This window comes from Protopterus annectens, chromosome 7.part1 (genome assembly GCF_019279795.1).
Source record: "Protopterus annectens isolate FY-2018-M chromosome 7.part1, PAN1.0, whole genome shotgun sequence".
In the NCBI taxonomy this organism is placed as follows: Eukaryota; Metazoa; Chordata; order Ceratodontiformes; family Protopteridae; genus Protopterus; species Protopterus annectens.
In genome coordinates, this window is record NC_056740.1 from 304,608,140 (window position 1) to 304,625,541 (window position 17,402).

The 17,402-nt window shown below is 41.4% G+C and overlaps 1 protein-coding gene across 1 annotated transcript in view; it reads left to right on the forward strand.

The window, feature by feature from the left end:
- LAMB2 (laminin subunit beta 2) overlaps positions 1-17,402 on the forward strand; it is a 3,750,789-nt gene that overhangs the window by 2,814,908 nt on the left and 918,479 nt on the right. Inside the window, exon 20 of the mRNA XM_044078730.1 lies at positions 9,321-9,484. Within this exon, the coding sequence (XP_043934665.1) occupies positions 9,321-9,484 (164 nt within the window). The remainder of the gene's footprint in view (positions 1-9,320; positions 9,485-17,402) is intronic.

A 17,402-nucleotide genomic window follows, 5' to 3' on the forward strand; every position in this document is an offset into this window, starting at 1 on the left:
GAGACCTATTCTCGACCTGTCCGCTTTAAACACATTCATCATTGTTCCAAAATTCAAAATGCTGACCCTACAGCAACTTCTTCCCATGCTGGGCAAGGAGTATTGGCTGGTAACTCTAGATCTCAAGGAGGCATACCTGCACGTCCCCATACGACCATATTGCAGAAGATACCTCAGATTTCTTGCAGGATCAGAGCATTATCAATTCTCAGCATTGCCCTTTGGCTTATCTACTGCGCCCAGAGTGTTCACGAAATGCCTGGCATCAGTAATCGCTCACTGCAGGCTTCAGGGAATCGAAATTTATCCATACCTGGACGACTGCCTGATACAAGCGGACAACAAAAACAAGCTGACACAAGACTTACAAAGGGTCATTTGTTTACTACAAGCCCTGGGATACACAGTCAATTTAAAAAAGTCAAGACTGATACCATCCCAAACAAGAACATTCTTGGGTGCAGAATTGGACACAGTAAAACAGATGGCATTCCTAACTGCAGAAAAACAAGAACAACTTCCTCTTTACTTCTTGGCATTAACAAAGCAGAACAAACTAACAGCAAGGAAAGTACTGCAGGCCTTGGGCTTCATGGCATCCTGCATAATCCTGGTCCCCCATGCCAGACTGCATATGAGAAAGCTACAGTGGTACCTAAAGAATTTATGGTTTCAGCACAGACACAGCCTAGAAACCGAAATACCACTAATCCCATGCCTGAAACAAGAGTTCCTATGGTGGGCTCAGGCATGCCAGTCAAACCCAGGTTTGTCCTTCCACAGCATTCAACCAAGCCAAACCATCACAACGGACGCCTCAGACCTCGGTTGGGGGGCCCACATGCTGGACAAGTGCATTCAAGGCTTATGGACTCCAGATCAGCTGCACCTACACATAAATCAAAAAGAAATGCTGGCAGTAAAACTAGCAATCCAAAATTTCAAACCATTCCTCAAAGAAGGCCAATTGATGATAAGGACAGACAACACCACAGTCATGTGGTACATCAACAAACAGGGAGGCACTCATTCATACCCCCTATGCCGAATGGCTCTGGACCTATGTACTATGGCTCTGAGTTACAACATTCAGTTACAGGCAATATTTGTACCGGGAAAAGAAAACATCCTAGCAGACATGTTAAGCAGAACTACCTCGGATGCTCACGAATGGAGGCTACACCCGGACATCTTCAAGGCCATCACAAAGAAATGGGGAATGCCACAAATAGACCTATTCACATCCCCACTCAATCACCAGCTCAAGAAATTCTGCACAAGGACATACCACCCACTTGCTTGGAAGGTGGACTCTCTATCCTTCAGTTGGAAAGGCCTGACAGCATATGCATTTCCACCTCTTCCTTTGATGCACAAGGTACTACTGAAAATCAAAAAGGAACGTCCAAGGATAATTCTGATAGCTCCAAATTGGCCAAGACAACATTGGTATCCATTACTGAGGAGCATGTCTCGGGGGAAACGTGGACACTACCCCTGATTCCTTTGATGTTAACTCAGAGCGACTACAACATCCTGCATCCAAACCTGAAAACTCTGCAACTGACTGCCTGGAACATTACATAACAGCAACTAACCCAGATTTATCCCAAAGGGTTAAAGACATTATCCTTGAGGCCTGCAGACCTTCAACAAGCAGGAACTATGCGGGAAAATGGAAAAGGTTTGTCATTTGGAGTACTGAAAGAGGGAAAGATGTGTCAAAGGTAGATATTGCCAACATCCTGGAGTATTTGGCAGAGCTTCTCCATACAGGCCTGTCTTATTCCTCCATCAAGATACATGCATCAGCTATTTCTGCAGAATACAGCTTCGATCCCCCTGTCTTCTCACACCCTCTACTCAGGCAGTTTCTGAGAGGAATTAAGAATGTAAAACCTCCTAGGAAACCACCATTACCAGCATGGGACTTGAACTTTGTGCTAGAAAAATTAACACTCCCTCCATTCGAACCAGCAGCAACAGCAGATCTACAACACCTATCCTGGAAAACTGCTTTCCTGCTGGCAATTACTTCAGCAAGAAGGGTTTCGAACTACAGGCTTTAATGGCAGTACAACCCTTCCTAATCTTCCATCAAGATAGAGTGTCCATGAGAACTAATCCTACATTTATGCCTAAGGTGGTATCCAGAGTGTCTCTAAACCAGGCAATCCACCTACCTACCTTCTTTCCCAATCCACAGAATAGGGGGGAAAGACTGCTGCATACCTTGGATGTACATAGACAATTGCGCTACTACCTGGACAGAACCAAGGGCAATAGAAAATCTGACCAGCTACTAGTAGCATATGCAACAGGAAGGGAAGGAAAAGCAATTTCCAAACAGACAATCTCCAAGTGGATAGGAAATTGCATACGATTCTGTTACTCCTACCATGGAAAGCAAATTCCACAGAACATAAGGCCTCATTCTACAAGGGCTACAGCCACCACCACAGCTTTCTTACGAGGAGTGGCTACCAAGGACATTATAGAGGCTGCTACTTGGACCTCCGTGCATACATTTGCCAAGCATTATAACTTACCTCTATACTCTAGATCCCGAGCAGGGTTTGCCACTGCTGTTTTGCAAGGGATCCTAACTACACCATAATTTCTTCTTCCTCCTCCCCTAGTTTGGCTATGGTATTCTACCCATTTGTAAGGACTGCAGATGCATCCTTGAAGGACATAGTACAGTTTTGTACCTACCATAAATGTAGATGTCCGAACAGGATAGCATCTGCAGTCAGGATTACCCACCCTCCTTCCCCTCTGTGGTACTCCTAGGGTATTTACCCTCCTAATAGCTAGCTGGGGGGGGAATTCTTATGGTGTATTTGTTTGTATATATGTACATACATGCCTATTTTTTGTGTTTGCCTACTACTCTTTTGGAAACATTGGCATTTATCCAAAAATTTAGCTATCCAGGAGGGCAACTGGCATCTGGGGCAAGAAACACTGAGGAAAATGGCGTCGGCTGATGCCTTTATACCCGAAGACCTACAGTGATGACGTCGGGTGAAGTGCGACACCAGCCGAGGCCAGACCCAGACTTTGGAATCCGGCCGACCGAAGGGCTGCCTGACGACAGGACAACCCATTTGTAAGGACTGCAGATGCTATCCTGTTCGGACATCTACATTTATGGTAGGTACAAAACTGTACTTTATGTTGTCTGACAGTATAAATAAACAGTTAAAAGGAAAAATACATCAAGTTATTCCTTTTTTTAATACAATTTAAAGTAAGTTATCAGTTTAAGTAGTTTTGTCAGAGAGGAGTAGGAACCTCAGATCCACAGCTCTAGAAGAATGTGCTAAGGCTGGGATCTGATTGGATCTCACAACCCAAACGTTGAACCAGTTGAAAATGAAACAACATGGATCTATCATTATGGTAAGCATTTAAGTTTCATTTTTGAAATTCTCCTTTGGCTAGAGATTTAGTTTGCAGTTCCTGTACTGCAGATCTTATTAAAAAAATGTGATGAAAAGGGTAAGTTGATTCAGGGAAACTCTAAAGATGTTTCGGCCTTCCTTTTCCAAATTTTCCTAAGGGATTGTCTAACCCTCATCTAATTTTGCCAAAAAATAAACAGTCTCAACAAATTATAAGTAAACAGATGTTTAAAGAAATGGCAAGGAGGGAACCAAAACAAATTCAGACCCCCCCCCCCCCAAAACCAAGGACAGCGCGTCAAGTCAGAATGGCTTTTTAAGGAAACTTGCTTCCCACCCCTCATCCTGACAGTCCCTTTTCCCCTAAAGAAAGTCTGAATCTCCACTTTTCTTTTCAACAACAGATAGTTTTAGGCGAATGGGTTCTGAATATCATTCATTAATGTTACAGATGGCAGTGAAAGGAAATCCCCCATTTCTAGTGTGACATTCCTCATCCACCAGAGCAGACTATTTCCTCCTGTACTTCAACACATGCTTGGGTGGGAAAGGTTTTTATTCAAGGATGTTTTAGTCCCAAAGAAAGAAGTTGTCTGGAGACCAGCTTTAGATATTTATATCCTAAACTTTTTTGTGATGGTACCCAAGTTCAAAATTATATCACTTCACAACCTGTTAACCTCTTCTTCCTGTTTCTTGGTAACACTAGGTTTAAAAAATGCTTATCATCACATACCTATTCATCCATACTTCAGGTGTTTCTTAAGGTTTTGTATGTCTTAATTTCATAATCAGTTCTGTACCGTACCCTTTGGACTATCCACTGAACTAACAGTGTTCACAAAGTGTCTAGCTCCAGTTATTGTTCACCGCAGGCTAAGGTTTTCCACTCAGACTTTGATCACTGAGAAGGAATACTTCAGGATTTTGGGTTTCATGGCACCTATGATTCTCATGATACCCTTGGGAAGACTCAACATGAGAAAGATATAGTGGTATCTGAAGTCTCCTTGGTCCAAGCACCATCATCCTTTGTCTTTTCAAATCCCAGTGCTGGGGTTTGTCTGAAAAGAGATCACATGGTGGAGACAGCAGATTTCCCCTAAATCCAGTTCTCCCTTCTCCCTCCCTGCTCCAAAGCAGTCAGTCACCACAGATACTTTGGACTTTGCCTGGGGTGCAATTTCAGGAGGGATAAAAGTGCAAGGTGTGTGAGATGACAAGGACAGATGCAAGTACATAAATATAAAAGAGATGCTTGCCCCAGTCAAGGCACTCAACTTCTCAGGGACCTCTTCAAGTTGTTACAGACAGTACTACAGTGGTACATCAAAAAGCAAGGGGGGACCAGGAGATACCCACTTTGCAGACTAGCCATGTTAGCTTGGTATATAGCTTCACAGCACTATCTCACTCTGCAAGCATCCTGCATTCCATCAGAACAAAATTGTGAGGGTGATAAACTGAGAAGGACAAGTGCAGACCATCATGAATGGAAATCTGATGGGGGGGGGTCTTCCAAGATTTGATCCATCTGTTGGGAGTTCCCCAAGTAGACCCATTTGCTTCTGTTCTGAACAATCAGCTGGCAAGATTCTGTCCCAGGACTCATAGTTCATAGGTTCATAGTTTATTACTAAGCTAACTGCCCTTGCGAGCCATTTTAAGCCTAGCCAATTGTCCCTTGTGATACTCAAACCCTGCACTTTGGGTTTGTAAGGCAAACACCTTAGCCATTAAGCCACCCTCCTAACCCCCATGCAAGAAGGCTTGGAAGACAGAGGCCATTTCTTTTCCTTGAGCAGGAATGTTCTTGTTTGCTTTTCCACCCTTTCCACTGATATCCAAGGTACTTCTGAAGATTCAGAAGACATCCCTCATGATCATTGTGATGACTCCCTTCTAGCTCAGAGAACAGTGGTTCCCTCTTCTTTTGGGATTGGTCTGGGGCAATAATGACAAGCTTCATCAGAGAGAATGGATCTACTCACACAAAGCTGGGGTGTTTGATACACCCCAACCCCAATCAACTTCATCTGACTGCCTGGATGATAGGGTCTTAATTTCCTTTAAGTACCTATTTAATGTGTACATGCAGCAGGTACTAATGGAGGCAAACAAGCCTGCTACTAGAAAATCATATATTAGTAAACGGAAAAGGTTTTCTAGTTAGTACCAACAGCATTACCAACACTCATTCATACCAACAACATTGCCAACAGTCATTCAGGGCTAGTTGTTCTCAGATTTTACAATGTTTTGTGTAAGTTGCTTTCCTGTGGCCTTTCTTAATCATGTACAGTGTTTCATTTATTGGCCATTTCAGCATGCCTGTGCATGGGTCCCCCTCTTACAGTGCATTCTCGCATTAAAATGTTTTTGAAAGGGGTTTTCCATAAGGGGCTTCCAAGAAAACTGGTGGCCTGTTTTGGGATCTGAACTTTGTGTTAGAGAAACTAACACTTGCTCCATTTGTAACCTGGCTGACTTGAGTTTCTTAACATGAAAAACAGTTTTACTGATTTATAAATCCTTTGCAGTAAGGGTATCTGAGTTGCAAGCTTTTGTGGTGAGTTAACCCTTTCTCGTTTTCACTGCGAAAGGGTTTCTTTGAGAACTAATCCTTTGTTTATGCATTAAGTGCTATCTAAGTTTGCTTTAAGCCAAACTGTCCATCTCCTTGTTTTATTTCCTGAACCTAAAAATGAGGGAAGGATAAATGATACTCCATATCTTGGATGTCCACAGACAACTCAGGTACTATCTTGACAGACCTAAATCTTTCAGATCTTTGGATCAATTGTTCGCTTCTTGTGAAGGTAAGAAGAAGGGACAATCTGTGTCAAAATAGACCATTTCCCAATGGTTTTCTAAGACTGTTACCTTTTGTTATACTCACCAGAAAAAACTATTCCAGGCAGGGTCAAAACCCACTCTTAACTATTCCTTGGCTTCATTTATGACTTTTTGGAAAGGGTTGGGTTCTATAAGTATTCTAGAAGCAGTAACTTGGTCCTCTGTACATTCTTTTGCAAAGCAATATAAACTTGATTCCTTCTCAGGGTTTAGAACAGGCTTTGCTAGCACCATTCTCCAGGAGCTCCTGGACCCTTCTCCTTCACCTCCCAATTGCAATAAGCTAGGGTAATAGTTAAGGCCATGACAGCAGTGATCAAAATTATGAACATAGTATTGTTGTATAAGGAAACTTACCATAATAATAGATGTTTGAGTGATCACTGCTGCAGTAGCCACTCCCTTCTTCAGCCTTGCTTTTTGGTGTGCTATTTATGCCAGGGTGTGAATATTTACTTTTTGCTATTCCTAGAATCATCCTGTTAGGACTCATACTCCCTCTCTCTATTGGCATGAATGCTGTGAAGGACTTGGCACCCAAACCTATCTTTTTAGTCAGCTCAGCTCAAGCTGACTGATAGTTTGGGCATGTGGAACGTGCCCTGAAGCTTTGGAAGCTGGCCAGCTGTTCTGTACTTGGCAGGATATGACTCATATAGCTAAAGCTAATGCAGCAGTGATCATTTGAACATCATTTGAACATCAGTTTACTTGCACAACTGCACTTTATTGTATATGGATCTGGGTTGTAATATACATGCAGTGAGAAGGTTTTTGGTCTCCTTGATACTGTTGATTGGCCAGGTGTATGTCTATTAACAAGGGAGTAAGCAGTAAAGAAGTAAGCAGTAAATAATGGACTGAGGAAATTTCCTTGGTAGGGAAATTGGCCCAAAGTTGAGTGGGATAAGATAAACAAAGCACTGGAGCAAAAGGGCATGGGGCTGCCTGATTTAAAGGGTAGTTTAAGTTTATGATGTTAAGACTATTATAGACACTACAAATAGAGAGATATAAATCAAAATAGAAAGATATGATCATGAGGCAAAAAGAGACAACCAGATACAGTAAGAGATTGTCTTTTTGGAAGCATGGGTAGGCAAAAAAAAGGGAAGCCATTATGCTTGTAAAAGTGTTAGCTAGTATTTGAAAAGTTCCCAATCAAATGGGTAGAGAGTAGGCAAGAAGCACTGGAAGTAACTGAAGTAATTACAGGAAAATAGATAAAGAACCAAGGTTTGGGAGCAAATTTTCCAGGGAGAAACAAAAAATAGGAGGAAGCAAAATAATGTTTTGGATTGCACAATAGGATTAGCCTGCAATGTCACAGAAATTCTAGTAGAATATAGACAAAGAAACAGAGAGAAGACATGATAGGCAAGTGACTTTCCCCAGTGGAATATTTCATGTAACCGAGAACAGATAGGGCTATAAAAAGGGAGAAATTATTAAGGCATATAGAATTATACATGGTAACTATAAAAATCAATTAGGGGATGTCAGGCAGGACTGGGAGAAAAGGCTGGGTGAACAAATTACAGGGGATCAGTAGTGGGAAGATGTGCAGGATTTCTAAGCATGTGGCTAAATCAAGTACTGTTTAGGCTACTTGCATGGAAATGTTTGCACAGATATTTTTATACCTGGATTAGATTGCAGAGGATCTTTCCTCAGATTCAGAGTAACTGTTGGAGGTGTGTGAGGAGTGAGAGGAGAAACTGGGAGTATGTTTGTTTTTTAGAAGCATGTAGAGCTGACGGATTTTAAAGATGCATTGCAAAATACTTTAAGGTGGTGAGTGAACAAGTCAAAGTTACTAAAGAGATATTCCTGCTAAGTTGTATTAGAGGCACTAGAATGTCAGGTGATAAGTAGGCCTTATTAACTTTAATTAAATTAGCAACCAAAAAAGAGATTACCAGAAAATGGTAATCGGAGATTAACCAGCCTTGAAAGATGTGCTAAGCTTTAAACAGGAATTTAAGCAGGTAGGGGGACTTGTTAGGGGAAAGAACAAGAAGCATGCTCCTAGATGGAAGGTGTGGGACCATTACGTTCACAGCTGGAACCAGACATGGAGAAGAAAGGAATGTTGGGGAAAGTTGAAAATGACACAAAAATAAAAGAGTGGTGAATAGCATGAAAGTTCACTGGTTGGAAAAAAATCAATAATTTAAAAGATTGAAAAGTTTATATAAAAAGTGAATGCATAAATTTAAACAGTATTATTTAATTGTAATGTGATTTGATGATGATTTTGCATACATACTGTTTAATAAATTGTGAATTCAGTAAAGGCATGTTCAAGGAAAAAAATAGAGCAGGCAGTGCATATTAAGTGCTGATTGTATGAGTTTATTGCATATGTCTTGTAACTGTGTTGCTAATTTGTACTGGCACACTGAGTCTGCAGCTTAAGGCATCCAAGATTCAGGTTCTAAGATTGTTATATCATCAGCTGCACAGTCTTTAGGAGTTTCAAAAATGTGGCCTTAATACCACATTCCCCGAAAGTCCTTTTACAGAGAGTCAAACTAAGAAATTAGGCTTGTGCAGTGTAATGGATACACTGAGCGTACTGTGACTTGCAGCGCTAGAAGTAATTATATTTGTGAAATAATATGGAACACCTCTGTGATGCCATGCAAACAGCCAATTTACCAGTTCAAGCTAGATTTTTTTTAATGTCCTTGCATGCAAATTACTAAATGAAAACAGCCAGCCACCCATTCTGCTAATCAGAAACACTTAATACAATCTAAAAGGAGTGAGGACAGCCTACAAATCTACAGAATGTTCTGGTTGTATTTTGTGTTTAATATATTGTCTGTTCTTCAGTTTGTGTTTGACTGTTGGTATCCCACAGTTCCACCGGAGTAGGTGGGGCTACATAATTATGCAAGCAAATTTTATGTTAAACAGTGTCCAGATTTTTGTCCAGTTGTACCTAGTATACATAGGCCTTTGCCCAGATTTTTGAAGTTTCCAGGTTGAGAGGTGTGTAGATGACCCTGCTTGCACTGCACATCTGAACCTAATGTGTTTCCTTGCCTGCAGATGCATCTCTGGTTACTATGGAAATCCACTTCTGGGATCTGGAGAATCATGCCGTCCATGCCCATGTCCTGAAGGGCCAAATAGTAATTGTTATTTTGCCGTTTCTTGCTACCAGGAGCCTCGCTCAAGACAGCTGGTTTGTAACTGTAAACCAGGATACACAGGTAAAGTCTTTCATGTCTGGAGTTCACTGTTATGTATTTTTTGGAATGCTGCTTAGCTAACTGTATATTATTTATTAATGACAGTGTAACACAAGTGTCAGAAGAAAAAATTCAAATGAGTCACATCTGCCTCAGGCGATGAATTTTCCTTTATTAGCAGCTAACCAGATTACACAGCATGTTGGCCAAGATGTCCAGTCTGGACTGATCTGATCTCCTCTGATCTGATCAACTTGTTTACTGACATCAACTTTTATACTGCAAGCAAAACAACTTTTTGTTACATTTCTGACCGTTGACAGTTGGCTATGAAAAACATAGGATAAACATGTTTATCACAAATTACCTCAAACCCACAGCTAGTACAGTATGTTCAAGAAGTACAGAATGTTAAATTCAACAACGGTAGCTCAAATTTTCCAGGACACACAGCCTGCCCCAGTAAATTAACTCTTACTCGGCCGTGCGTCCTTATCCCAGGCTTCACTGAGCTATAACCAAATCTCTTTATTCTGAAATGTAGAAAACAGATATCATTCAGGTTCATAAGCAATGCTGCATTTTGTTCACAGATGAGGCCCATCTTTGATAGACATATCCCAACAAATAACATGTTCACTTTGCAAGAACAAGAAAAAGACAAATAACAGTATGTTTTTAAAACATTTTCTCTTAACATTTCTCCCCTGAAAACACTTTTATTTGTCTTTTATTTCAGCAATATATGGTAAAAACTAAATTTTTCTTCGCATACATTACTTCATTGGCAAGACAAATTTTTAAACTTCAAAAACATTTGCAAAGAGTCACATTTCAATGTATTCACTTTCACCAGTCTGTTGCAATTGCTGGTGCATCGTCTTCGTAACAGCAGTATCAACCAGTCTTTGTAGAAGACCTCTGATACAGGGTATACAACAACAATCACATACCACCACGATAGCCACAGCGACTCCAATGGACACCAGGAAACTGCTGATGAGATGACTCCATTTTCCAAACCACGCTTGTAGAAAATCTGTAAAGGGATTATTTACCCCAGAGTTCTCTGCCAATTCTTCGGATAACATCTCCAAACCTTTCAAAGCTCGAGTGATACTTCCATCAGGCGCAGTGTTGTTTGGAATATATGTACAACAGAAAGTCCCAAACATCTTGCAAACTCCTCCTTCTTTGGCCAGGTGCATATCCAACGCAATTTGATTCTGCCATGCCACCTGCGAAGTGGCCTCCAGTTGTTCAGCAATTCCTTTCAATGCATCTTTGGTATAGTTCACAAAACGCTGCTGGTTATAGTAAATGTAGTTAATCCAGTTCACATTCTTATTAGGTTGAATCCAGACAAAGATGGATGTAAAACCAGCTGCTATTTGGTTTATTGCTTTGTATTCATCAGGTACGCCTCTTGGTACGCCAATGCTATCGATGTAGACACCGTTATCGAAAGATTGCTTCGGTGCCTCTCTTTTTCTCCTACTCAACCACTTCGGCTTTATTTCGAGTTCTCTTACGAAATTGTTTGCTTGAACTGGGAAAATGTAGATTGGCAGAATCAACTTTACAAGTGCACAAGTTCCCTTCCAGGGAATCGTAAACCTTGATCTGGGTTTGTTGTCTCCACATAACCACCATACGTCTGCTAAACTATGAGTTTGGTTCTCCAGAAATGGATTCCCATTGCCATTCACAGTAACATTGCAATAGTTCTGTCCCATATTGCCATAATTTTTCCCTGTGCCATCTCTGGAAATGCACATATGCGAACCTGGATAGGAAATCGCTGCAGGCGGTTTCTCAACTTTGCTTATGACCGGAAAACGCTGAGTTTCATCTTTGCATTTATCTTCAGTTTTGTTGAAGAATAATTTCAACAGACATGTTAGGTTACCTTCATCTTGCATCAATGGGACTGTCGCTAATTGCTGTTTACCTTCAGCACAAGAAACACAGTTCTCACGATGTGCTTCTCAGGTACTATATCTAACCCAAGATAACCATTCATTATGGTGTACGAATCCCGTCTCGAGTAACAATTGTTCTTCTTTTGTGAAGGCAAAATCTGCTTTATTTGTAACATTCTTAAGGCTTTGTACTTTAAGTTGGAGGGTCCCCAAAGGATCAGTTCTAGTTGGAAGAGACACTCCGATTCCATAAACTCCTGAATCACTTTCTTGTGATGACACAATGGTTATAGTAACTACTCCGGTACCTTGGAAATGCGCAATTTTTATTCTTTGTTGCCTGCTTTTATCTTCCTCTGGTATCACTGCACCACTTGTTTCCCATCCATTCACATCTGTTGACCACCAAACACTTGACCAGGACGTACAGTCTCTATTGCACAAGTATTTTGCACGAGTCAAGAAATTATTATGGTTCCATTTAGAACAGTCCAAAATTCCTTCACAAAGTTTCACCTTAAACACAGTAGTAACACCTGTTTGCGCTTGCAGCACCACCATTCCTTTTTCTCTTATAACTGTTCCTTCTCGTATGGACATATTTACTTTCGCCATCAAAATCATCATCATGTGATAGTTCAAGTACCAGTTGAACATGGCCATCCTCCCTAAGGACTACCTCGCGCTGTTGGTTTCTTCACTGGGTTTGAGACGAACTAACCCCTATTGGGCTAATCCCCCTTTGTAGCCAGACTTTGTGCTCAGAGGTCCGGTGGAGTTTGACCAATATCAATGGCAGAAGGAAGAGCCTTGAGTTTTTTACAGTGGGTGATATGAATCCACGAAGTCCTCTCAGCGATCTTTACAGCCGTAGGTGTCGAGATAAGTACTTGGTATGGGCCTTCCCGCCTGGGGGATGACCAATTCTTTCTCTTCACAATTCGGATCCACACCCAGTCCCTGGGTGCCATGCTTAACAAGGTTTCATTTCTGGAATCTGCAAAGGAGTCATTGGTTACAAGAGATTTGACATTTAGCAGCTTCTTCATATAATCCGCTAGATATTCACCCCCCTCACGTTCCACTGGCAACAATCCTTGCCACTGCGGGACGTAATATGGTCTCCCAAACAAAAGTTCAAATGGTGTAAGTCCTTTGTAGGAAGGTGAGATTCTCATGTACAGGAGTGCCAACGGAAGGCACGCAGTCCATGACCTATGTGTTTCTGCCATTAGTTTGCGGAGCTTACTCTTCAAGACACCGTTGTGTCTTTCCACCAGTCCAGCTGATTGGGGATGGTAAGCACAATGATTTTTGAGATCAGTTTGAAAGACTTGACCCAATTTCTGAACAATCTGGTTAACAAAATGAGACCCATTATCACTGTAAATGCGTCTTGGTAGGCCAAATCGGGGAATTATTTCTGTAGTCAAAAGCTTTGCTACTATTTGTGCATTCGGATGCTTCACTGGAAAAGCTTCTACCCATTAAGAAAAAGCATCAGTAATGACCAAACAGAACCCTTTTCCCTCTGAGGGTGTCAATTCAATAAAGTCCATACAGTGTGTGGAATGGATACGGAGGGGTAGGGAATGCCTGCTGAGACTTTTTAACTCCCCCCTGAGCATGATACTTTGCACATAATAAACAAGATAAACAGAATTGCTTTGCATAAGTTGAAAACCCTTTACACCAAAACACCTTAGACACTATTTGAATCATCGTCTGTACTCCTACATGGGCAGGTCCATGGCTAACCAATGCCACATACCTAAAAAGGTTTGAGGGTAATACCATTTTGCCATCTGATGCCCTATACAACCCACTCTGTTGAGTGATACCATATTTTACCCAACGACATTTTTCCTTCTGTGTCGTCAGTGTTTGTATTACTTTTAGTGTCTCTAAGTCTAAGAGGTGTCCGGGCTCCAAATCATTATCATGTAAAAGCAAATCATTTTCTTGAGCTGCCTTTTTTGCAGCCATATCAGCAAGGGCATTTCCCCTGGAGACAGGATCTTTTCTGTTGGTATGTGTGGAACATTTGCATATCGCTATCTGAAGTGGTAGTTGCACTGCATCTAACAACTGTAAAATTAAATATCTGTGATTTATTGGTTTGCCTGTCGCAGTAACCATTCCCGTTTTTCCATAGTTGAGTGAAAACATGGAGAAAGCATATTGACGATCTGTATAAATTGTCACTTTTTTACCCTCCCCTAAGGTACAAGCTTGAGTCAAAGCCACCAACTCAGCTGCCTGTGCAGAATAAATGTTTGACAATCCTTTTGCCTCCAAAACTTCAGTTTCTGTGGTGACAGCATACCCTACTAGTGTTTTTCCTACAGTGTCTTTCTTTGCTGATCTGTCTACAAACAAAACGAGATTAGAATCTATCATTGGAATATCTGTTAAATCTGGTCGGGGAAGTACTTTGTCATGAATGCTCTCTAAACAAACGTGTGGAGTACCTTCTTCTGGAGTCGGCAAAATTGTCGCTGGATTAAGAGTAGTACATCTTTCTATGGTCATATGAGGCTGTGTCAGCAGCACTGTCATACACGACAAATGTCGACTAGGAGATAAAAAGGTTATCTTATCTTGCAAAAGTATAGTAGCTACTGAATGTGGAACCCGCAATTGTAATGGGTGAAACAAAACTAATGATGCTGAGGCTTGTACTGCCATGGTTGCTGCCACCACAGCTTGAACACAATGTGGCAATGCCCTTGCAACAGGATCTAATCTGGAGGAGTAGAAAGCTATCGGTCTCTGTTTATCCCCATGTACTTGTACCAGAACCAAATTCATATATCCTCCCTTACAATCAATCATTTGTACAAACGGCTTAGAATAATTTGGAAAACCCAAAACAGAGGATCCTGCTATCAATTGCTTAATTCTAATAAATGCCTGTATTGCCTTATTTGTCCACTGTATATTATTCTTAGCCGCCATGGGAGTATCATAGATCAGTGCGGTCAGTGGCCCTACTTCCTCAGCATAGTTAGGGATCCAACTTCTACAAAAATTAGTCACACCTAAAAAGGACATCATCTCCCGCTTAGTTGTAGGCATAGGTGCCTCAAGAATTGCTTGTTTTCTTTTGTTCTCCAATTGTCTACCTGCCTGCGAAATTAAATAACCCAAGTACTTTATTTGTGCTTTCCACAATTGTAACTTTTCTTTATTTACCTTATGTCCTTGCTCAGCTAAAAAACTAAGAAAGGCAAGGGTATCCTTTCTACAACTTTCCTGCGTGGGTGAGGCCAACAAAATGTCATCTACATACAACAGAACCTGGCTTCCCTCTGGGGGAACAAACTGAGCTAAATTCGCAGCCATTTCTTGTGCGAATATTGTCGGACTCTCACAATAGCCCTGTGGCAATCTGGTGTAGGTGTATCTTTTACCTTGATAAGTGAATGCAAACCAAAATCTACTCTCCTTATGTAGTGGTATGGAGAAAAAGGCATTGCTTATATCTACGACAGAAAAATATCTGTGCTGAGGTAGTAAATCATTAAGTAATGTATAGGGGTCAGGGACCACCGGTGCTCTTGGGATCACAGCCGAATTAACTGCTTGTAAATCCTGAACCAACCTCCATGACCCATCCGGTTTCTTTACAGGAAACAACGGAGTATTGCAGGGCGAATCTGGGCATTCAACAAGAATTCCTACCTGTTTTAGCTGCTCAATGACTGGCTTAATTCCTTCCTCTGCTTGTTTACTTAGCGGGTATTGGTGCTTACGAGGTCTAAAACCTGACTTTGGAGTTATACAAACTTCACCTGCTGTTTTCATCAGTCCTACATCCCCTTTACCTTTTGACCATAAATCTACAGGTAAGGCACTTAACGTACTATCTTCCTCTTGAGTTAGGAGGATTTGTCATGCCATTTCTGTTTTGTCATCCCTGAGGTTCACACTTGGTTGTGCCCAAGTCACCCAGTTTAATCTTTGTACCTGGATCTGTTGATCCTTCAACTGACTTTCGGACATTGTGTCCCAATTTGTTACCTTTTTCGCCAAATCTACCCAATGTGTCCCCACCGCTTTAGTAATTGAAATATGTGGGCTATAACCTGAGCAATATAAAGAACTCATTTCCTTGGTCAAAGTACAGGTTACTACTGTTACCTTGCTTATCCCAAAACATATAATTCAAAATTATCCTTGCACATTTGTGCCTAAAGAATAATTTTTCAAATTCTTTATCCGGACCAGGGGCCTGTCTGTAGTACATAGTACAATGTAAGTGTGCCGCAACCTGCGGTGACCCGCTCCTAGATTTACTTAAAGCTAGGTTGATCAAATCTGTATCAACCCTCCCTGGCCCGTTTGAAATCAAGTCTTGGCTATACCAATAAAACAAGTCTTGTACTCCTTGTACCACCAAGCCATCCGCTAACCTTTTCGCCTCAATGCCTTTAGGTGTGGGAATTGCTGCTATTTCTAACAAATGCATCAAATCTCTTCCCAGCAAATTAACTGGACAAACTTTCGATATAATTACCCTACACCTCACAGTTTGGTTTCTTTGTGGATCTGTCAACAATAGAGGATAAGACAGTGGTTCCGTATAGATTTTCCCGTTTGCCGCTTTCACAAGGACAAACTCATCTGTTTCGCAGTTCGGGGGTAGAACTGCTGGACCCAAAAGTGTATGCGATGCACCTGAATCACATAAAAACTCCACTTTCTGTCCCTCAACCAAAATCTCTATCATGGGTTTTTGATCCAGATGCATAGCAATACCCAAATGTGCCAGGTTTATGACTTCACAGTTACAATCCCGCCCTTCCCTAATTTCCTGGGTGTCCTGACATTTATCACAGAGAGTGTCTGCCTCATCATCATCACAATCATTCTCGCTTTCTTCTTCTCTACAACAATCACAATAATGAATTTGGCGCCTTCCTTTACTATCATATAGTCATGCGGAGCCCTTGTTCGTAAGCTGTGGGGGATGTTGCCACTCTTCGCAGTCGGCAGCAAAGTGCCCACGTCTACCGCATTTAAAACATTCTCCACATTTTAACCTCCCCTCATATTCCTCTGAATGTCCACACTGTTTATACGACGTGTCCCATTTCGGGCCCCCACGTCTTTGTACGCCACCACGGCACCCTTGCCCCCTTTGGTCCTGTACCAAAAATATACCACCATCATCCCCTACTGCTAACACTTGTACTTTCTTTTTCTTTTTTAAATTGAAATGTCGCTCAGCATGCCGTGCATATTCAAACAAAGGTTGCAGTCTACATGTTCTGTGATCAACCATATGCTTGGTTATAAAACTATTTATCGGAGCCTTACAACCTTTAAGAAAAGCGTTTTTCAATTGCTGTTCGTACGGACTATCAGTAGTCTGATCCTGCGGAATCATCATTCCACAATGGTTAGTGAACACTTCTGTCAATCTTACAATATAGTGATCTACAGATTCATCATCATTTTGGATGCACTGATTTATTACTGTCCAATCTGCTCTTGGATGCCACTTATCAGAAATTCTCTTCAACAGATCAGTGACTCGCGTGTCTAACACCCCAGAATTATGCTTTAATGTAGTGCCGTCATCTGCCTTACATGTCCAGATACCACAAACTAAGTGCCAATCTGGACCCAGGATTTGTCGCACTACTTGTTCTACTTCTAAACCATTTAGATGATAACTTAAACGCATACCAACTATGTCCTCAGAAAACTTTTGAAAATTAACCTTGGGATAAGGAATACCATCCGTAGCTCGTTTTATATCCTCTCTAGCCCAGGGACGATAAACTAAAATAGTTGGCTCTTGTCCAACATCCCCTGCTTGTGGGTTTGCAACTTGTATTAAGGGAAGGGCTTCTGAATGGTCAGAAAGTTTAATGGCCCAACATCCTTGCCCTGCTGGTCCCGACCTTAACTGCATAGGTTGGTCTACCTGTTGCAAAGCAACCTTGGGTACTACGGGAATTTGCGGGTAAATTGGAGGGGTCACAACGTTTCCTTGAGCAGCCAATAAC